At 42.7% G+C, this 22,915-nt stretch overlaps 1 protein-coding gene across 1 annotated transcript in view; it reads right to left on the bottom strand.

Annotated features, from left to right (window-relative positions):
* WNK2 (WNK lysine deficient protein kinase 2) overlaps positions 1-22,915 on the bottom strand; it is a 171,345-nt gene that overhangs the window by 94,509 nt on the left and 53,921 nt on the right. Inside the window, exons 2-4 of the mRNA XM_029911187.1 lie at positions 16,246-16,418; positions 14,979-15,199; positions 7,960-8,117 (exon numbers count right to left, since the gene is read on the bottom strand). Of these exons, the coding sequence (XP_029767047.1) occupies positions 7,960-8,117; positions 14,979-15,199; positions 16,246-16,418 (552 nt within the window). The remainder of the gene's footprint in view (positions 1-7,959; positions 8,118-14,978; positions 15,200-16,245; positions 16,419-22,915) is intronic.

Genomic DNA, 22,915 nt, shown 5'->3' with positions numbered 1-22,915 from the left:
TGGCACGCGAAACCTTAAATTAAAGTGAATAAATGAAGACTCGGCACACCACTTCTGAAAGGTTGCCTACCCCTGTCTTATAACATGCAGGGATTACAGCACAGTGCAATGCCTGGTGCAGTTTTAAAAAAGCAGTAATCTTCCTAATATTTTTGTTTGCTTGTATACTACTATTCTATTGTTTCGTTTCATTTCCCCCCCGCCAGCCCATGTCTTCTAGTATACAGTTACAGTCAAACCTGTAGAGTTTTTTTGAATCCAGATCTCTGCTAATGGCCCTGTTATTAAAATTAGTAGATTGTTTCTTAAATGAGGTGCATTTTCATGTTCTTTTCCTAGGCTGAAGTGTGCCTGGTTTTTCCCTCTTAAGAGTTAAATTTTTATCTAACAAAACATTTAGACAAAGATTGTGGACTGAACCTATAGTTTCATCCATGTTTAACATTCTTTGATTTTTTCGACCAGATCAACTGAGTTTCTGTAGATCTACAAAAGAGAAGGCATTTGGGGAAGTAAGTAATCAATCACATTTCATAACAGGGCTACATATAATTAACGTTAAATATAAAACCTTCTCACATCTAGTTCTGCTCTTATTTTTGCTTCTTTTACTATAAGAGTCACTTGAAACACTGCTGTTCACGTTCTTATTTGACATCAAAAGGTCCATCTCATTCATCACTGTATAAAAGCCATCTGTCTTTTCTGCGTCTTTCCAAGGAAACACTGCAGCAAAGTTTTAAGTATACCGACTAGAGAACTCCTCATTATAGACAGCAGCATGAAACCTGAACAGCTGCCTTTGTCAACAAAAGCAGACCCAGCTCCTCCACCTCTGAAAGAGAGAGTTAGTTTTTTTTACCTCCTGGATAGGGATATTTCCTAATGATGTTCTCCGCTGCTAAACTTCACAAGGCCTTATGACTACACAAGAAAAATTAGAAATTTTTAAAGAGTCTCCTCACATTCTTCAAACACAGGTCAGATTTGAAGAAGAAAATACACTGGACTCCAGTGAAAGGTCTTTGAGCCTGCACAGCCATGCACATTTCGGGCATTGAAGATTGAATCTCCAAGCCAGACTCTAAGAGATGTAAAAATGGCTTCTTGTCTCTAAAAAGAGATACAATTTTTACACCAGGGGAAGAAATCACTCTATTGAAACAATAACAGTCTACTTTAAGAAATGTGCAACTGATGCCAGACAAATCAAAGTTAAACCTAAACCATATCAGCCTGAAAGTCTGTACCTTTTCTACAATCTTTTCCTTGGGTTAGAAGGCTGCTTTAGGTATTTTGTTTACTGTGGGTTAGTGGTGGCATAATTAAGAGTTTGGGAATAAAAAAACAAGCAAAAAAAACCACCTTTCACTCTGCAGAGCAATGGAAGTGATATCCCAGTATAGAGGGTATGTTCTGCACTATTAATCTCACGTTGGCACATTACATGTTGCAAGCAAAGGCTGTCTGCACAAGGTAACTTGCTTTGTCTTCCAACAGAAAGAGGTGCTTTCATTTTGATACTGAGAAAAAAAAATATGATTCGCCCATATGTTGGGTACTGTCTGAGAATCATATCCAGGGCCAACTGAAGCCTGCACTTTATTTTACTTGGCCCCCCAAAATAAAAAACAGGTAGGGAATATGGTGTTGGCGCACTAAAATCCCACCTTTCCAGCAGGGTGAATTGCATGGAGTTAGAGTTCCTGCAAAAGGAAATATTCTCTTCATACAGAACAGATGAAATGTCAAGACTGGGGGGGTGAAATCCTGGCCCCCATTGAAGAGAATGACAAAATTCCCAATCAGGACAAATTTCATCCCAGGATTTTAAGCAGTGAGAACCTATGCAATCACAAACTCATCTCTGTTTCAAAGCACAACAGTTGACAATTCTGCTAATCTGCAGATCTAAGAAGGTCTCTGATATACAGGAACAATCTATTTAATGAGATTTATAACACGACTTGTCTGTTTCAGCAGTCTCTTGCAAAAGATGGGTTACTTCAGTTTGTATAAACCAAATGCAAATACAGGAAGAACATTAAACCCATTAAGAATCATAAAAGGGAAAGGATGTGAACAAAGTGACTTCCACCGAGGGATGTTTTAAAATGATAGGTTTGTGATCTTTAGGCTCCTGCCTCTAAAGCCAATAAGGAATCTATTAAATCCCAATGGATTCAGGAACTGAAGTTTGTCTGCTGTGAATTCTGCAGTGCACCAGTAAAACAAATATTTGGATTGGACTTACAAGGGAAGAGCAGCAAGTCAGATATTTAATCACAAAATATGCTCCACTGTCTACATCAAAATTACTTGGCAGAATGATTAAGCACAAAGAAAATCTGACTATGGGGGAAAAAAACAAGCTATGCATGAAAAATGAGATTACAGCATCAGAACTAAGGCCATCAGAAATATGCTGACCACAAAATAATGTTAATGTTTGCTGCAATAAGGTGTGTTTTATATTTCCCCCTATTTCTTTTTGCATCGTGCATCATTAAACTGAACCAAGTCCAGAATTTACTTTACTATTTTCATTAGCCCTCCCCTCCTTGTTTATACTCAGCACTCTGATTACCAGCATATTGAGGCTTTGGATCCCCAGTGCAAAATCTGAGAATTTAACTTTGTCACTACAGACAGGATCACAGACATGTTTCCAGTCTTCCCGTTGTTCTTTTGGTTGTCGCAAGAAGCCTAAAAAAAGTCCTCATGAGAGTCCTTGGGGGGAAAAAGTTATAAATGGAAGAGTGCCATTTTATTCTCTAGATTAACTCAGATGCTAAGGCTATACAGGTAGGGGCATGGGCTAGTAGTAGTCTAATCTCACAAAGAATCTTCAACCTACTCTGTAAAGGCCTAAGAAAGAGAAAATAACTCAAGAAATCATAGTGCGATATTACTCTGGACACCATGCTCACATCTCCGCAGGTAAAGGACAAACAGAGAATGATTAAAGAAAATGGAATTGCACCATGGGTCAGTTGGGTGAAGAAGCTTAGATAGGGGAAAGGGCCTTAATTGCAAAAATATAGTAATCTAGGGCTGCATAATCCTCTAAAAACAAAAGAGTGAAAAGAGGAAAGTTTCAGAAAGTAATTTAACAGTTTTGCATGCCAACAGTTCCTATCACTATGAGCAACAGTAAAATATGTTATTTCAGCAGCATCTTACACAGTCTTAACAGAGAAGAGCTCAACATATTGTTTTGCTGTTAGAGTTTAACATCTGCTTGAGGAGGAGAGAAATATGAATAAGGAATTAAAAACAGTGTAATCAACGTGTTACTCTCCTATGCACTATGGTCCACTAAGGCTAGATCATTAATGACATACTCTTCCAATTTAAAGGACACAGGAATGCAGTTATATTTCTGGTGCATTTCCTATTATTATTTGTATTAGCATAGCGCTTAGGAGCCCTAGTCAGAGGCCAGGACCTGACCGTGTACTCTACAAACACAGAATACAAAAAGTGGTCCCTGCCCTGCAAATCAATGTTTCATACAAAACTTCTGTAAATATCTGTATGCAGTGTTGTTGAAGCCATGTCAGTTCTAAGTTGAAATATTTAATAGTGTTCATGAACAAACCACATTTACGTAATTTATTCTTTATTTGAGAAGTTTATGGACACATTCTGCCCTACTGAGGCCCCTGTAAGGAGCAAAACTGAGTAGAATTTGACCTCTTCATTTCTCTACACATTCTTAGCTATTTTGATCTAACAAGACAAATGAAAATGCCAGCTGCACTAACTGTGGAAAGCCTGTATAATCAACAAAGTTTGTTTTTATGGATTTTTAAATGAGGTGAATCTTTAAATAATTAACTTTTTCTGCTCAGGTTGTCAAACCCATCTGTAAAGGCCTCATATGAGGAGGGAATCTCAGGGTTCCGCTGCCTGCCTCCCAGAGTTCCCAAGCAGGCCCCAGTCTTACTGGAGTAACATCCTGTCTAGAGAACAAACTGCAGTCCTGTCTGGTTACTCACAAAGATAAGCCAATGTGTTGCCCTTTGTGGTAGCCCCCTGGGCTGCAGAAGCAGCTATTCTCCAGGGGAAGTCCAGGCTGAGAGCAAGATTCACCTGGGTGGGAACAAGAGCCCTTCCTAAGGCTCTTACTCCTCCCTCTTATATCTTTACATTACGAGGACCAGCTCCTTGCTCGTCCCTCTGTGACAGACAGTTTGCACACAGCCTCCAGGGTTTGGCAAGGCTTTTCTTTCCCTCCCCAAGCTGTTAGTTAATCCCTTCCCCATGGTGACACCGATGTCCATTTTTTCAGCTAAGGAATTCTGATACATTCACACTCCCTCAGCGGCTACTATCGCTTCCAGCAGCGCTGAGAAGTACATATAGGCCATCACATCATGCCGGCTGCACCTAGTCCTTGCTAACCCTTCTGGAAGTTCTTCCCAGGCTAGCTGTGTTTGAGGTACAAGGGACTCCCAGCATTAGGACTTAGAGCAAGCAGCTTCAGTGAGCTACCAGATGCACTTTGCTTCTTTGGAAAGGGGTAATATGCACCGCCAGCTAAGGAGTGTGTTAAGATGACCAGACAGTAGCGGATGGGCTAGATGACTGTGTGACTGCACATACCCCCTACTGTTTGGTGCTAAAATGTGCTGGTCCTGCTCCTGCCATTAGAACATTAGCTAGAGATTTTGTTCTGCTGCTCGCACCGCAAAGCAGCTCCATTATACTCCTCCTGCAGAGCAGAGGACGGGATGCAGCCCTCTGTAAGGAAAAAGGTGTTTCTAAGCTACTTTGGGCCGGGAGTCCAAATAGCAGAGGTCCCACTTTGCTAAGTTACAAATACACAGGAGTGAGTAAGAACTACTTCACTATTCAGTGGTGGCCTCATACTGTCAGCATATTGCCATGGATTCCACAGACAGCTCCAACGTCACTTTGCTTATGGTGACACCAATGCCAACTTTTCAACCAAGGAATTCTGGCTCATCCATGATGTCCCTGTGGTTATCATCAACCCAGCTGAGCAGAAATAGGTCTATAAACACAAGGCCCTCTAGCAGAAGTACCTGGGTCTCTGCCTGCCAGTCTGACAGTAATGGCAGGGGAATAGTTAGGGACTGGTGCTCTATGTTACTGAGCTATATGAGATTCAATTATAAAGGCCCATACAAGCACTACAGTTTTATCAGGCAAGGCTGCGTAGCTGGGTACCAGATGAAGGCCTCCTCTGCTCTGGCAGGGATTAAGGAAAGTGGAGCAATACGGTTATTAGATGGCATCTCCTGATTTGCCATTTTGGTCTCCAGCTTCATTGGCTGTGACCGTCACATTCATGGGACTGTACTGAAACCTACATCATCCACAGCCTCTTGGATGAGGCTACTGACCCCAACTGCCTTTCCAAGACCTGGCCAAATGGATGAACTGTCACTATACTGGGGCAGCTGTGACTGGCAGGATACTCCTCTCATCAGAGGAAAATGGAGAGAGACTAGCTGTGCTTTCGGGACCTTGCTTTAGAAGGTGTGAGCAATCTTCTCAGTCCGTATACCAGGGGTGGCCAACCTGAGCCTGAGAAGGAGCCAGAATTTACCAGTGTACATTGCCAAAGACCCACAGTAATACATCAGCAGCCCCCATCACCCCCCTCACCCGCCCCGCCACCCCCAGCACCTACTGCTTGCTGGGAGCCCTGCCGATCAGCACTTTCCCCTTCCTCCCCGTGCCTCCTGCCCGCTGCGATCAGCTGTTTTGCAGTGTACAGGAGGCTCTGGGATGGAGGGGGGAGGAGCAAGGGTGCAGCAGGCTCAGGGGGAGTGCAGGAATGGGCGGGGGCCTTCCGGTAAGGGGTGGAGTGGGGGCAGGGCGGCCTGGGGTTGAGCAGTGGAAAGTTGGCACTTGTAGCTTTAGCCCCGGAGTCAGCACCTATGCAAGGAGCCGCATATTAACTTCTGAAGAGCCGCATGCGGCTCCAGAGCCGCAGGTTGGCCACCCCTGCCATATACCATGTAGTGTTAGACACTCACCACCTTGCTTGGGTCTGGCTTTAGAAATCAAAGCAACATTATCCGTAGGTCAGCTCGAGCCGTCTCTCTAGGCGTAGCTGCTTTTTCCTCGCAGCTCCATTCTAGGTCCTTGAGAGGAGGTGTGCATAGCCACTCCCACCTTTTTTATACCTAGGTGAAGCACCTGTCTCAGGGAGACAACAGAACCCACCTCATCAATTCCTAGGGGGAGTAAACTGGCTAGAAAGGCCTGGGGTGTTTCATGTGTGCCACTGTGAAGAAAGTCACGGCAGGTGAGGTAGTATCTTTTATTGGACCAATTTCTGTTGGTGAAAGAGACAAGCTTTGGAGTTTACACAGAATTCTCCAAAAGAACTCTGTGTATCATAGAATCATAGACTTTAAGGTCAGAAGGGACCATTATGATCATCTAGTCTGACCTCCTGCACAATGCAGGCCACAGAATCTCACCCACCCACTCCCGTATCAAACCTGTGTCTGAGCCATTGAAGTCCTCGAATCATGGTTTAAAGACTTCAAGGTGCAGAGAATCTTCCAGCAAGTGACCCGTGCCCCACGCTGCAGAGGAAGGCCAAAAAACCCCAGGCCTTCTGCCAATCTTCCCTGGAGGAAAATTCCTTCCCGACCCCAAATATGGCGATCAGCTAAACCCTGAGCACGTGGGCAAGACTCACCAGCCAGACACCCAGGAAAGAATTCTCTGTAGTAACTCAGCTCCCACCCCATCTAACATTCCATCACAAACCATTGGGCATATTTACTGCTAGTAATATAAATATATGGAGATATACCTATCTCAGAACTGGAAGGGACCCTACTCAAAAGCTTCTCTCTCCCCCCCAACACAAGTTGGTTCAATAAAAGATACTACCTCACCCACCTTGTCTCTCTAATATCCTGGGACCACCTCAGCTACAACGAACAATGCAAACAACAATCTGAAGAAAGTATTGTGTTAGTGGTTTCACCTAATGGTAACATCCCAGCATAAAAAACTGGTAGAGTGGCAACTTCAGTTTCCATGCAGGTTGTGATTTTCCACTGATCTCTAGGTCTCCATTAAAGCCACAGAGCTTTCCTAGGTAGGTTCCAGATCAACTCACGTAGACAAGGACACTTGGGATTTGATCTCCAGCACAGGATCATATACAGTGGTATAAGAGATCACTCCTGGCTCCCTTTCAGACCACCTTCTCCTCCAACCTAGCCTCCCTCCTGTAGATACAGTGGAGCCATTCCCCAGTTGTGTACTTGGAGACTTGTAGACCTACAGAGTTCCCAAATGCAGTTATAACACTATTAATCATGGACTCCTTCCTCTCAAGTGACCTTCAGATAACCTGTTACACAGATGAGCTGTCACAGAGGAAGCTATAAGGCAGGAGGCTCTAGTGCTAGAGGTCTGAATCAGATTATATCCTTTGCCACAATGTAGGAACATTAAGAGAGTATCTAGAGGCTGCAACGTAGGCATTAACCTTTTTCTTCCACTATAACGTGTGTGGAACAATTCTGAACTGTGGGAAGCCCGGTTGAACTGGGAGGCCCCCATTTTCAAAAAGAACAGCGCTCCCCACTCCCATCTACTTTGACTTCTGTAGATAAAAATCAATAATAAAAAGACCCAAGACCACAGAGAGAGATTATTAAAATTCGCCTTATGCAGCTATAATAAAACCAAATGCCAGATAGTAGTAAAGCAACTGTGGAATTTTAGACATTCCAAATAAACCTGCAAGCATCTTCTAGCTCCCCAAAGAGGAGAAAGGAGACATGTAATTTCTACCCTATTAGTATCCCACCACAACATACATACCAATTCAGAGTCCAAAACAGCATATTGTTTAAAAGGTTAAGAAAGTACTTCAACTGGCTTCAGATTATAAAGACCCATGCTAAAAAAAAAATCTGAAGAAAAATGTAAGTACACCTATTAAAGCTCACTTACACAGGTTACTTTCCGGTAAATCTGAGCAGCATTCTGGCATTCTGAGTAGGGGTATTCTGAGGTAGCCATTTCCAACATGCACATTCCAAAAGCATATACGTCAACTGATTCATCATAGTGTTCTTCATACATTTCTGGGGCCATAAATTCTGGAGTACCTAAACACAAAAGGGAAGTATTTAAGTTAGACACAAACAGTAAATATGTTTCACTGCAGTTTTTTCCTGATCTATAAAAATGTACCCATTTCAGCTGTGTCTGTGTAAATGCAAGATTATTTTAAAACAACTAGGTTAACTAAAATACCCCCCCCCCCAACAAAAAAACAACCCCACACATAACTGCCCCTACCCTCACCAGTAACGTTGTGAGAAATGCAGCTGTGTGTAAGAATTCCAGAAGTGAATAGCAAATCCTGAAGTGAAACACTGTGACGTTGCACTCCATAATGTTTTATAGAAATATGCTTATAAGTGTAAATATAATGTAACTGGAATATGCTTTATGCAGAAGATCTCTTGTAAGGTATCGTTACAAAGCTTCTGATCTACTGAGTGTGTTAATCCCATTTGTTTGTATGTATTATTTCTATGTCTGGAGTTAGGAGAATAAGATATAAACTTGTACTACTGATGTAAACATATTAAGTGGAAGCCATTAAGAGTGCTTCAGAATCAATGACCTGTAAATGGATCTGTTTACTTGCAAACCTTCCTCGGTACGTGCGGGCCAGCCCTAGAAGAATGGAGACTAGGGGTCTAACAGGACATGTGAACATGTCACCCGATACTGGAATCCATCTTAAATCTGGTACTTTTCCATTCAGAAGGAGGGGTGGGGACCCAGAGAGACAAAGGATTCCCGCCTTGTACCAAAGCTATAAAATGGGGTGGAGCAGGACAAAGGGGCCCCAGTCATGAGAAAGCCCCTGCTTTTCACCTAAGATGCCTGCTGGAACTAACGAGGACTGTACTAGGAAGGAGTCTAGTCTGTGAAAGAAGCTTATTGGAACATCTCTTAGGGTGAGATTTACCTGTAATCAGTTTCTTAATGTATTAGGCTTAGACTTGCGTGTTTTTGTTTTATTTCGTTTGGTAACTTACTTTGTTCTGCCTGTTATTACTTGAATCCATTTAAATCCTACCTTTTATACTTAATAAAATCACTTTTGTTCATTAGTAAACCCAGAGTAAGTGACTAATACCTGGGGGAGCAAACAGCTGTGCATCTCTCTCTATCAATGTTATAGAGGGCAGACAATTTATGAGTTTACCCTGTATAAGCTTTATACAGAGTAAAACGGATTTATTTGGGGTTTGGGTCCCATTGGGAGCTGGATGTCTGGGTGACCTGCTGAGCGGTTTTTGGTTAAAGTCTGCAGCTTTGGGCGCATGGACCAGACCTGGGTCTGTGTTGCAGCAGGATAGCATATCTGGCTCAGCAAGACAGGGTTCTGGAGTCCCAAAGCTGGCAGGGAAAACGGGCTCGGAGGTTAGCTCAGCACATCAGGTGACAGTCCCAAGGGGGTCTCTGTAACCAAACCTGTCACAAACACAGTATAGGGCTTGGAAATAAACTGAAAGTTTCATAATGATTTTTTTATGGGACATGAGGAGAGAGAGAAGGAGAAGGGAAAGAGAAAGACACAAGAAACTTCACGTTTGGTCTAGACAGTTTACAGATTGTTTCCAGCAATACAAGTAGTAATTACTTAGCAAGTTGTACTTTTGGTGGGATGTGTGGTAGTCCAAGTTCTTATATGAAGTCATGCATGAAGAGCACTAGCATTAAGACTGATTTTACCATCATTGCAGTGAGTAGAAATCAACAGAACTACTCAGAGTAAGGTCCTTCTCAGTGGGGGCTAGGGTGGCAGAAATTGGACACACTGTGGTAAACCTGAAATAAAACTCCATCATAACTGGAACTAGCAGCTCATTACAAATCGCTACCTAGAATCCCTTCAAAAGTTCCCTTTTCTATACAGCAAATCAAGAACAAATAGAAGTAGTAATGACATCACTGCTATGAGTAACTCCCACGCTAAGCGCCAAGACTCAGAAATTCAGTCACAACAGTTGTTTAACTCTTGTCAAAGAGCCTCTGAAAAACAATTACTTTGAACGGTGAGGTCTACAGAGCTGAACTGATACCTTTAGCACTGGTGCTTGCTTCAAACAATTTATTCAAGGAACTGCATCTAGTCATGGAATGGTTTATGCTTGGATGGTGGGAGTCTATACATAAAATATAATGTTCTTATCAAATGAATGCCAGGAAAGATGCAAGAGGAGTGAATAAGGCACTGCTTAAGCTGAACATGAATTATCTAGATCTTATCACAGATCTTAAAGGAAGAAAGAGTATTTCCACCAGCTAGGATATCAATGAAAGGGTGCAAAAAGGGACATTTGTTTTCTCTAGCTACATTAACAGTAATGATTTTGGTTTCTGAAGGACTCCTAGTGGCCCATGTCATTCCCTAGTCTTCAAAAAAGCATGGATTATGGGTTAGTAACCAAACTCACTTCCTTCTTGGGATTTGGCCTTATTGGCATCTCAGGCCAGGTCTACATTAGAAACTTTTGCCAGTACAGTAACTCCTCGCTTAACGTTGTAGTTATGTTCCTGAAAAATGCAACTTTAAGCAAAATGATGTTAAGCAAATCCAATTTTCCCATAAGAATTAATGTAAATGGGGGGCGGGGGAGAATAGGTTCCAGGGAAATGTTTTTCACCAGACAAAAAACTATATATATAGATATAGATATAGATATAGATATATATACACACACACACACACACACACACAGAGTATATGTTTTAAACAAACAATTTAATATTGTACACAGCAATGATTGTGAAACTTGGTTGAGGTGGTGAAGTTAGAGGGTGGAAGAGGGTGGGATATTTCCTGGGGAATGCCTTACTGCTAAATGATGAACTAGCATTCAGCTGAGCCCTCAAGGGTTAACATTTTGTTAATGTAGCCTCACACTCTACAAGGCAGCACGACTGGAGGGAGGGGAGACAGCATGGCAGACAGAGACACACACCCTGTGTGTGGGAGAGAGAGAGAGATGCGTATTGCTCCTTTAAGTGTGCTGACACCACTCTAAGTACATTGCCTTTAAAAAGACCAGGAAGTTGAGACAGCAGCTGCTGCCAGCAAGCTCTCTCCATCCTGAGCCCTGTCCTGTCCCCACCCTACTCTATGTGGAGAAGGGGTAAGCTAGGGTTACCATACGTCCGGATTTTCCCGGACATGTCCGGCTTTTTTGGTCCTCAAATCCCCGTCCGGGAGGAAATTCCAAAAAGCCGGACATGTCTGGGAAAATAGGGAGGGGTTGTGGGGCTTGCATCCAGGCTGGAGCCACTGGGGCCGGAGACGGCGCCGCTGGGGCCGGCGGTGCTCAGCCACCAGCCGGCGCCACTCGGCCAGGGCCAGGGCCGGGCCAGAGCTGGAGCCGCTGGGACCGGGGCTGGGGGTGCTCGGCCGCCGGCCGGCGCCGCTCACCCGGGGCCAGGCCGGGGCCGCTCGGCCAGAACCGGGGCCCAAGCCGAGCCGGGCCGGAGCCGCTGGGACTGGGGGTGCTCGGCCGCTGGCCGGCGCCACTTGGCCAGGGCCGGAGCTGCTCGGCCAGGGCCGGGGCCGGAGCCCCGGGGCCCGAGCTGAGCTGGAGTCGCCGGGGCCGGAGCCGCCGGGGTCGGCCGGAGCCCCACGGCCCGAGCCGAGCCAGGCCGGAGACACCGGGGCTGAGCCGCTTGGCCGGGGGGGCTGGACTGGGCCGCGCCTCCTCGCGCCCCACCGCCACCGCCCCAGCCCCAGCTTACCTGCTGCCTGTCTATTTCAGGCTTCCCGCGAACATTTGATTCACGGGAAGCAGGGGAGGGGGAGGAGCAGGGGGGCGGAGCATTCAGGGGAGGAGGTGGAGTTAGGGCGGGGATGTTGGGGAAGGGGTGGGGCCGGGGCGGGGAAGGGGCAGAGTTGGGGCAGGGCCGGGGCCCCGTGGAGTGTCCTCTTTTTGTTTTTTTTAAATATGGTAACCCTAGGTAAGCAGGGGGCAGGAGTAGTGGGGAGGGGGACACCCTGACATTAACTCCCTTCTTTCCCCCTCTCCTGCACAGCAAGCAGGAGGCTCCTGTGTGCAGCTCCAAGGCAGGGGGCAGGAGCAGCACATGGCAGTGGGAGGAGGGACAGCTGAACTGCTGGCAATTGGTAGCCTGCTGGGCAGTTGCCGCACAGGGAACTTATGGGAGTGGGGAGCTAATGGGGGGCTGCCGGTCCACCCTGGTTCCAAGCCCCCACCAGCTAGCTGCAACAGGCTGCTCTTTCTGCAAGCAGGTGGCTGCCAAACAACGTTATAAGGGAGCATTGCTCAACTTCAAATGAGCATATTCCCTAATTGATCAGCAACATAACGAAACAACGTTAACCGGGACGACTTTAAGTGAGGAGTTACTGTATAGCAATGTTGGTTAGGAGTATGATTTTTTTAAATATTTCTGGTAGAAAGCCTAGGGTAGACACAGTCATACCACCATAAAAGTGCTTTTGCTGGAGAACAGGTATCAACTGTATCAGTAAAAGCACTTTTCTGCTGGTATAAGCTGCATCTGCAGTAGGAGGGTTTGCCAGGATATCTATACCCACAAACCTTTTCTGGTACAGACCTGGCCTAAGACACAAAATAAGCCTCAGCCTAATCTTCTCCCAGGTTTGATACTCCTAGGGCCTCTCTCGGGCCCTCCTCTGTTCTTGTTGCCACTGCCTCAAAGACACTCCCTTTATATCCTAGTTGGACCCACCTGTCAGCAAGACTCAGCTGTAATTACCCTGAATCTTGATATAGAGTTTTAACACCTTGGCTTAGGGTGACTTGACAGAAAAGTGCTGCATTCTGATACTGGGCTTTTATCTGCCACCTGTGACAGAACCTTACATTGCAACTACGAAATGGTTCATGGCTGTGTCAGATGTGGACTATGCTCTACAGCGCCACTACATTGCCACTGAATCCCATTCCGCCTAGAACAAAGAGAAACTGGTGAATTATGCAGGATTTGAAGTAACTTGGTCACCAACCTGAGGAGGGAGCAATCTAAAAAGCAGGAGATACTATAGTAGCATTCCAAAAATATTGTCCAAGGGGCAGGAATCTCATTTGGTCTGTGTATGAATTCATTTTTAACTAATCTGATTCAAAAGATTTTCTGTATGCTTAATAGTCCTTAAAAACTGGAATAACTATGGGCTCAGTATTCATTCACAGAACCACTGATCTGCCCAATGCTACTCAATCCATTGCTCTTTTTTGTAAGCACTTGTCCGAAGAGAATTACCAAAGGTAGCCAAATCTATAAAGGGGTTTTCTCAACTTCCATTAAGTCTTGCCTACTCTAGGATTTTCCCCAACTGTTTCCCTCTACTACTACCATCACTAGAGCGGATAAGTTGCCAGCAGCCACCAGTATTTTTGCTAACGTCTTGTCTAGATCTGCTCTGAGCAGGTTTGATAGCTCAGTGGTAAAAATTCTAACAGCCACAAAAGCCTCGACTACACTACTGGTATTAGTGGTGATAGTGAGGATGGAAAATTTTTGAATGGAAAACTTGCCTCCTAGAGTGGACAGAACCTTCAAATATCAAAATCCAGGGCCAGATCCTCAACTGGTGTAAATCAGCATGGGTTCATTAAAATCAATGGAGCTAGACAGATTTACATGAGCGGAGGATCTGGCCTCAAAATTTCAGCCACTTTAATCTCAATGATATCAGTCTAACACCTATATGCTGGTGTTACCGAAATATACCAATATAAATAAAGGTATTCTTTTATTAAGCTTTAGGATGCAAAAGAATTACTTAAGCAATTACTTTTCAAAAGAGCATACTGTTTTGCTGACTGGGGAATAGGTGTTACCAGGATTAGTTTGCTATGATAAGATATTATCCACTCCTCCAGAAGCCTAAAAGCTTCTTTATGAATAGAAATTGAATTTTAGAGTACTTAAATACTGTAGCTGGAACATGAGCATTGCCATGGTAACTCCTCTCATCTTTGCTACTTCATTTTCAATTACAACGTTCTAAAACTTTCACCTAGAAAACTGAAATTTTCATGGTCTTAAGTCTCCAAAGGGTAAATTTGCTTAGGAAGTTTGAGTGAAAGGGGTTGAACTGATTTAGAATTGAGGAAAAGGGGCATCACACACACTTTCTCCACTCAAAGAAGTGTTGCAACAACTTCGTCGGTGCCAAAGTGGCTGGGGCTAAAAAGTTAACATTTGGCAGGGAAATACTGCCCTTAGGCCTCGATTCAGGAAAGCACTTAAGCATGTGCTGAAATTCCACTGAAAATGGAGATAAAAATTGCTGTCTGGCCTAGGAGTGCTTCCCTGAATTCGGGCTTTCCCGAGGAGAAAGCCTTTGAATGTTCTGGTGAAAATCGGTTTGATTTTAAAGTGTTATTAGGTTTCAGTAAAATAGCAGTCCTGGGATACAGAGTACTTGGGTTACGTGGGGTTTTTTGGTTTTTTTTTTTTTTTTAAGACACGTACTCACTGTAAAGTGAAAGACAGCTGCAGTGCAAGGGTGCTGCTAATGTAGGCCCGCAGCAAATGAGTATGTCTCTGAAGGCAAAAATAAATGCTGAACTAGCGACTCATTTTTTTAGGATAAGAAATGAAAAGGACATACATAATTAAGGTTTAGTCAAACATTACCTATACTGAGGATATGGTGAGAAGACATTAAAAATCATTTAAGAAGAAATAGGGAGGCCTCTACTGTTTTGATTTAGAAGAGAATTTACCATGCCATGGTAACATTTTCTAGATAGGACCATAGACTGAGATTTTCCTAAGCAGTATAGAGGATTTAGCCACACACAGCCACCTTCATTTCTGCAGCCAAACTACAAGGGTATAAACACTAAAATGAAACGAACAATGCGAATAAGAACAGCTCACCACCAAAGCAGGACAAGAAGGGCAACAATGAAGAACAGAATGATTACCTATTACACTTTTGGCAAATGAAGCTCTTTTGAGGGTTGCCAGACCTAAGTCTCCTATTTTCACAGATCCAGTCGGTCCCGTAATAAAAATATTGTCACATTTTAGGTCTCTGTGAATGATTGGCGGAGTTCTCGTGTGCAAGAACAGTAGACCTTTCAGGATTTGTCGGCACCAGCTACGAAGAACTTTTGGTTTCATCACTTTAAATCTTTTCAGATACCTGCCGCAAAAACACACAGAGCAATAGGCATAAAGAAAAAAAGCGTTATATAAAACTCTAAAGGTTTTACAATGGGCAAAACTATGACCTTGTTTTGAATACTCCTTCCCACCCCCCCATACCACAAGCAGCTCAGAGACAGCATCATGGTGAAAGTAAATTGTGCTCTCTAAAGAAAGCACTGAGACATTTCATTTTTTTGGGAGGAAGTTAATTATTGTATCATGCTTCCCTGGTAAGAATACCACCAATATTCAGACGTATGGAAGTTTAATAGTAAAGCAATTCATTTTATGCAGAGACCTATGCTAGAACATAAATGTTTTATGTATTCAGATTAGCACAATATGGAAGTCTTTTGATCTCTGTACTGCAGACCTGCATTTATACCATTAGCCTAACACACACATCTTGACTGTAGATATGGAGGGTATGTTTTGGAGGAACTCAAAACCTGCTTCTTGCACTTGCAGAGTGGCACGTTGGAGATGTGCAGTGATGTGTATTACTCCCATCGGGGATGAAAATCTGTTCCGAAGTTTGTGCCAACTGCTTTATAACCAACTGAACAAGTGTCAGTACCATAAGCTATTAATTAGTGCTGTTTAGGAGATAACCTGGAGCAGCTCTTGCATCAAAAAATGAACCCCTCCAGCTAAAGAACTATTTTATTGCAGTTTTGTAATGCAAACCACAAATACCAACCACCGCCCCAAAAAAACCAAACCAAAACAAGTAAACAAAACCACTACCAACAACAACCCGACAAATTCAGACAGAGCTTCATGTGCAGAATAGAAAACAAAGGCGAGAACTGCTGATAGTTACATAACTGAAACAGTAGCTCAGGGGAAAAAGCAAAAGGTGCTGAAATTCTGCTTTCAAATCAACAGAGTTCAAACATGGGGACAAATGACTGAAGGGAGAGAACAGATCATTTTTTTGGTCCTGAGATGCCTTTTTCCCCCCAGAGAGTCTATAACTAGTATTTTTCTAAGAATTTCTGCAGCTATTCTGAGATGCGTCACCAGGTGCACAGTACTTACGTTTTTAGCGTTCCAGAGGTCATCAATTCAGTAACCAGCACTATACATTTTTTTCCTTTTACACAGGACTCCCAGAAGTCGTAAAATCTAACAATGTTTGGATGCTGAAGACCTTTCAACATTTCTGCTTCCTCCTTAAATCTCTGTCTCTCTACTTTTGTCAATTTTCTGTCCTGTAATCCAAAATAAGCATTATTAGTATTGAATAAAACTTTTTTTTTTATTACTTTGTAAGTCATTTACTATGGTTTTGACTGTACTAGTTTTCTTTTACGATCGGGTCAAGCATGATTATTATAAAAACTACTTATATAAAAAATGAGTAATGTGGAGGAACAAGAACTTCACAGGGGCACTAGCCTCAGATTTAGTTCTTGTCATCATTAAGTTGTGTCTCTGAGCTGAGCTGAAGGACAAGTAGCCCTGTATCCATTTTCACCTTCTGAGGCATCACTAAAATCCCACAATTGAACCATGTCAATAGTTTGGTGCATTCACACATATCTAAATGATTTCATTAGATTTAGGTTTGAACCATTTTCGGTCTTGAAAGTACAGTTAACTGGAAAGACTGAAAAAACAAACGCAGGGCCTGATTTTCAGGTGTGCTGAGTACCCCACAACGCCTGTGGATATCATTTACAATTGAGGATGTTCAACACTTTAACAGATCAGGCCTGTAAGCTGCACGCTACTGAATAAAGGGTAAGCTCCTCCTTACATGGATGGCCTTTTCCATTGCTATGGAAACAATCTAGACAATGCCACCTCAAAAAAGAATGTGCCAATTTTTCTGCTCGTTTACAATTCTGCCTGTTCTTCCAAGCTATTTTACACTAAATTCGACCCCAAAAAAAGATTTAAAAATTGACTTTGTGCTTTTGTCTTCTCTAGGATGTAAAAAGGCATCCTGAAAATGTTTCTTGCCTAATTTTAAGATCAGAAATATCGGGAATGACAAATTCCATCTTCCTGGTTTTCCTGGAGAATCTCTGAAAGATCTCAGGGATATTTAAACTCTTGCACCTTAATTGAAGAGGCAAGGGTGTTTAATCATAAGCAAATGTTTAGACCCTGAAGATAGACAGGTGCAAGAGTTTAAAGGAATGACTTAAAATCTTTTCCTTTCAACTGTCCCCCTCTTGACTCTTGGGATGGTGTCAATCCACTAGTTCTTCAGTCAACCTTCCAGTTTCCACAGAGTAGAAATATAATGAAAAAAGTTTTAAAGAAAAATCTGTTGGGGAAAAATGCACTCCTGCAGCCTTAGAGGCAGATGGGCTTTGGCTGGATTGGCAGGGGAAGAGGGCTGTGGCTCCTTTAAGGATACCCATCTCCCCCCCACCTCCTATTGCAGGAGTCCAGCTCCCTCATGAGTCTTGGGATATGGATAGCTGGGGGGGGGGGGGGGGGGGGGGGGGGGAGGGGGGGAAGCATCATCCTACCTGACTGGCCAGTTGGTGGTGGGAACCCATTGGCTCCCATGCACCCAAGGGTCAGTCACAGAAGCCCTTAAAAATCCCTCAAGCCTTCTTCATAAATCATAGAAAAGCCACAAGCCTAAATATTTACTCTCATTAGGAGCATCCATTTAATACTGTACGATAACCTGTGGTCAATCTCTCTCCCATGGACAGTAAAGCAGCTTAAGATCACTCCAGTCCACTGCCCTACAAATAAAGCTCCTTAGCTCTTTAAAAGGCAGAGCTGTTTCTTACTGACCAAACTCAGAGCTAACAAATCACTTGGAACACATGCATTTATCAGGTCCAAAATTAGTTCATTTTTCAAACTCAGACATTTTACCTTTCTCAGCAACCTTAGAGGGATGTAGATAATAATATCCACTTAGCGAATTAAATTGTCACTTGGCTTATTTTTAACTGAGACTCTGAAGGAGATAATGCTATTGCCATATTGATACGGCCTCCCTGCATCTGCAGGGAAAAGAATTCCACATGGTAATAAGAATTCTCATGGCTGGAGACAAACCGGCTTTATATTGGTAGAGATTTTTCAGAAAATCCAGGCCGAAATTTGCTACATGTTTTAACTCATATTTATCGCCTTAGAGGGAAGAACGTCTACCCTCGAGGTGGGTGTGAGGGGGAAGGAGGCGACATTTAAGTTTTCCAAGGATTGCTAGACGTGCCAGCTTTGCTGCTCAGCAGCAGTTTTCAGTTCTCTCTACATTTTACTGAGCAGCATCAATGTTACTACTCATACTAAGGTTGCCCAGGGCAACAGCAACAATCTTCTCCATCTGAGCAGCTGCTTGCCTTGTTGGGGGCAGATCCCTTATTACAAGGCAAGGCTTGCAGCAGTACACTTGCAGCCGTTCTACCAGTCACAGGCGGACATCTACGGCAGTAACTACAATTGGCAGTAACGAGGCACCACTGCTGCTGTTCTATATCAAACCACTTTTAAAAAAGCTAAAAAATGGTGCCCAATGAGCCTGCACTGACGAGTCTGACAACTGCTTTCAACCCCATCAGTCCTTCCCCTACTGCTGAGTTTCCTTTTAATTTAAGCCCCGTGGAATAAATCAGACACACTCCAATTAAAGAGGAAAGGGAGAAATTCCCTGTGAGAGTCGGGAAAAGCATACTGTTGGGGGGAGGAGGGGGGAGAGGGGAGTCAAGACAGGAGCAGGAAAGAGGACAACAATAAAATGGGCAATTTTACAAAACGTTCTAAATTTTAAAAATATATATCACAGTGCTCTTTGATTCTAACTTTTAGGTTTCTGAGCATCTTGGGGAATTTTCCACCCGTAGTTCATGAGTAACTTTAAAAGTGTTAAGCGAACATACAATAGGCAAATTATATTCTATATCCCTGGCTGCAGATTATGTGCCCAAGCGTACTGGGACTGAAGACTCAAAATGGATGACAACAAAAACCACACACATTTTGGATTGGACAACAGAACCTGACACCTCCTCCCCCCCTTCAAAGCATCTTCATATTTCATACCCACTTCTTTAGAGAACATATTTTTAAATCAAAAGAATACCTATAAATAAGTTCTAAAGAGCAGCAACACAGTTTCTTCTGCTTACAGGATGAGCATCAGCCTCAGAAGAGAGCCAGTGCCAATTGCCAACACTTGAATGACGAGCGTAGGGGTAGGTAAAGTACGTTCCAGGTCTGGGTCAACCAGTCCCACTGTGCAAACTTCAAAAGAGTCAAACTGATATTGTGTACAGTCTTTGTAAGAGTTTACAACCAAGCTGCTCAAATTCCATCAGGCTCAACCTGACCCACAAATTGCTGGCCAAAGCATAGGCTCTTTTTAAGAGGGCTTACAAATTAATCTGTTTTCTGCTTTGAGGCAGGAAAAAACCTATCCTGGTTGCTGTTTTAACTACACAACTCACTCAACGTTCATTTGGAAACCAAAAATCTTTACTAAGGTTGTAAGCACATATTCTCAGACTGTATAATGCACACAAGGCAAAGCTTTAAGATGAAGATAAAGTCATATGTTAGGAGGCCAGGAGAGCCTATGCTGAGGTGACATGGGAGCAAACCAATTCCACAAAATAAGTGTTTGGAAATCACAAAAGCTAACGGAACCCTGGAATATCATGCCTAAAGTCTCTCAAGCTGGGCGCCCAAAATCAGGGGGAATTTATGACAATTTGGGTGTAAAGTGACTAAGCCAGGGTTAGCCAATGAGTTTGTTATAGTCTATTCCTGCCTAGGAGCCTCACATTTAATGACTATGCAGCACTTCCTCCCAGACTGCAATCCTGTCTTTAGGGGAACCCTCTGCCCAGCGCACAGCCCAAGTTGGTGGGCAGAATGCTGAGCAGATAGGCAAGGGGGTAATCCTTCTCCCCAAACCACGGATCAGCCTCGGAGTCGCTCTGCAGTCACTACTTCAGCCCAATAGCAGCAATGGCCTCAGCTGGCCCTTACAAAGTGCCCCTTTAACTGCAAGGTAAGGATCAGTCTCACCCTTCCTCTGCCCCTGGACACCACTGCACAGGGGGTGCATGACATTCCATACTGCCAGCCTCTCATTGCACCCCAGTTCATCTTCCAAAGGGATCCTCTGCAGACACAAGTGAGGCAACTGGATGTGCACCTCGATTTCCCCTTTGCTTCCTTTTATTCAAATTCCTTCTCCTCCTGCTCACTTCTTTAGCATCAGCTGCCACAATCACTGTACTGACAAGGCACTGTGCTGCGGAGAGACAAGCAGCTGTCTGCCAGTCCGCGCTTACCAAACAAAATAGAAGAGTCATTCTGAGTTAACATACAAGCTCACTGCTTAGTCAATTTTCACTTTATTGGTTTTATCCTATAGATTTGCACTGAGTTTCCACCAAATCGTGAGCCTCAAAAATACTTTGAAAAAGTGTTTACAGTGTGAATTGGGAGACACGAATATGACTTTGCAGATGACTACACACTTCATCTCCTTATAAGGTGTCCGAGCTTCTTGGCTCCTTTGAATCTCACTTTACTGGGACAAAAAATCTTGGCTCTGCAGGACAGATGTTTAAAATAATTGAAAGCCTTTCAACACTCCTGCATAGCACTAATGTTTCTAAAATAACTTTAACCACCAAAAGTTCAAAGCTATTGCATAGCGTAAACCTTGGTTCAACATTTCTAGACAAAATTTAAACAGAACCAATAAAGCAAAATGATGTAAGAGAGCTGCTCACTGTAGATTTGTTTTAAAAAGGACTTGGCTAGCTTCTTCTCTTTCATAGGCTATAAAGAACGCCTTAAAGAGAGGCATTTCGCCCATATTTACCAGCAGATTATTTTAAATGGTAAACTTAAAATGATTCAGAGTAGAATTTGTTTACATGATCAGAGCTCCAGTATCGTAGCAAGAGCAGATATAAGACAAATTATCTGTTTTCTGAAGGACAATAAGTTTTCCTGCACATATAATATAAGACATCTCTGTTTTAAAATAAATCCTAAATGCACCATCTTAAAACAAGTTTGCTGTGTTTTAATATATCTACCATGACTCCAAGACCACAATTGGTAATTGCACTGAAGATACTCAGCCTTATAAAACACAAGGCAAAAGCAAATTTATACTTTTAGCAGAGATGTTGATGGAAACAAATACAAAATTCTATTGTACGGGATGATTTAAGACATCTTTGCAAGTGATGTCACAATAATCCATAACCATCTACCCTACCTGGTGTTCACAATTTGTATTAATTTTAAAGTATACATTTTTATTATTACTCTAGTTTGCTGCTGATAAGTATTTATGGAGTGCCACTACAGCAGTAAGCCATGACACGGTATGCATAGTAGGCTATTAGAATATCTCAGGTGCAGTGTCTACAATCAATCTCTCAGCCATGATACAAGAGCCTACATGATCTAGTGTGGTTTATTGTTATTAGAGTACGCTCATAAATTTTACATTTCTTTTAAGCGAACGGTTTTGGAGTTATGCAATGTATCCTTCCACTATGAAAGATAGTTCCTAGCAGGCAGAAAATAAAAGCTAGAAAGGAAAAGTTATAAATACCTTTTTCCCTATTCATTTTCTCATTCCTCTTTTTTCCCTTTTCCCTTTAATTCTGAATATACCAAATGCATTTACATTGGCAAGGTATACAACTGAACAAGTGATAGTTATTTACATTTCTGATAAAATACCGAAATTATTATTTTATTTCTCATGTTGCACTTGCCAGAGTATGCGCTGTTTCAGAGTAGGTTATCAGGGAGTTAGACAAAATGATGTTTGAGGTAGGAAACAAAATTAAATTACATTTCCTGTTTGTAAATTGGATTTGTGAAAGTCAGTCACTCATCTGGAACACATAAGTTACTCTCTCCTCCTCCCAGACAATCATGCTGGCTAATCTAATAATTTTCACACCAATCAGGCTCCCCCTTTGCCAACATAATGTTCACGTCACTAAATTTCCTAGTGCTGAACACTGGCTATGGTTGGAATTAGTACCGAAACCCCATTAATAAAATTAAAGGACAGGCTGAGCCTTATATATTAGATTTCTCAGAATGACACCCCAATTAACAGTAGGAAACCTGTTTTGCTAGTATCTCCTCCATCTGGAACACATAAGCTCTGACTAAAGTCCTCACACGTCATACAGGAACAGGAGAGCGCTTTATTCTGAGCCCTTGGAAAATTTCCCAAGAAAGATTATCCAATGGTGAAATTGAGTCCCTATCTGTATCTGTCTAATACTTATCCTAGAAAATGAATATGATCATAAGAATTCCGTATATATCAAAGCACTATATAAACAAGTGGGCATATTATCCACTTTTTACAGATGGGAAAACTGTGCCACAGAAAGTTTAAGTGACTTGCCCAAGATCATTGTGAGTCATTCACAGATTTGGGAATAAACTACAGGTCTCCAATTTATACTCACTGCAAGTCTTATCCAGTGGAGTGGACTGAAGGTAAACAAAAGATCTAAATAACTTATCCAAAATATTTACTTTAGCTCAGTTCCAGTTTAATAATGCTATGTATCCATTTAAGAACTACCACTTATTATATAATCAAACATACGGTAATTATAATAGTTGTGTCTCATAGTAGAAAGATGGGGTGTTTCAGCACAGGAACCTGGAGATGCACTGAAATACTCCTGCACAATGTATTTTGAGTGACATTTTAATTAAAAACAGCTACTAT

The sequence above is a fragment of the Terrapene carolina genome, unplaced genomic scaffold, assembly GCF_002925995.2.
Source record: "Terrapene carolina triunguis isolate 2854851 unplaced genomic scaffold, T_m_triunguis-2.0 Scaffold89, whole genome shotgun sequence".
Lineage (NCBI taxonomy): Eukaryota > Metazoa > Chordata > Testudines > Emydidae > Terrapene > Terrapene triunguis.
This window is presented reverse-complemented; position numbering and strand designations above follow the sequence as displayed.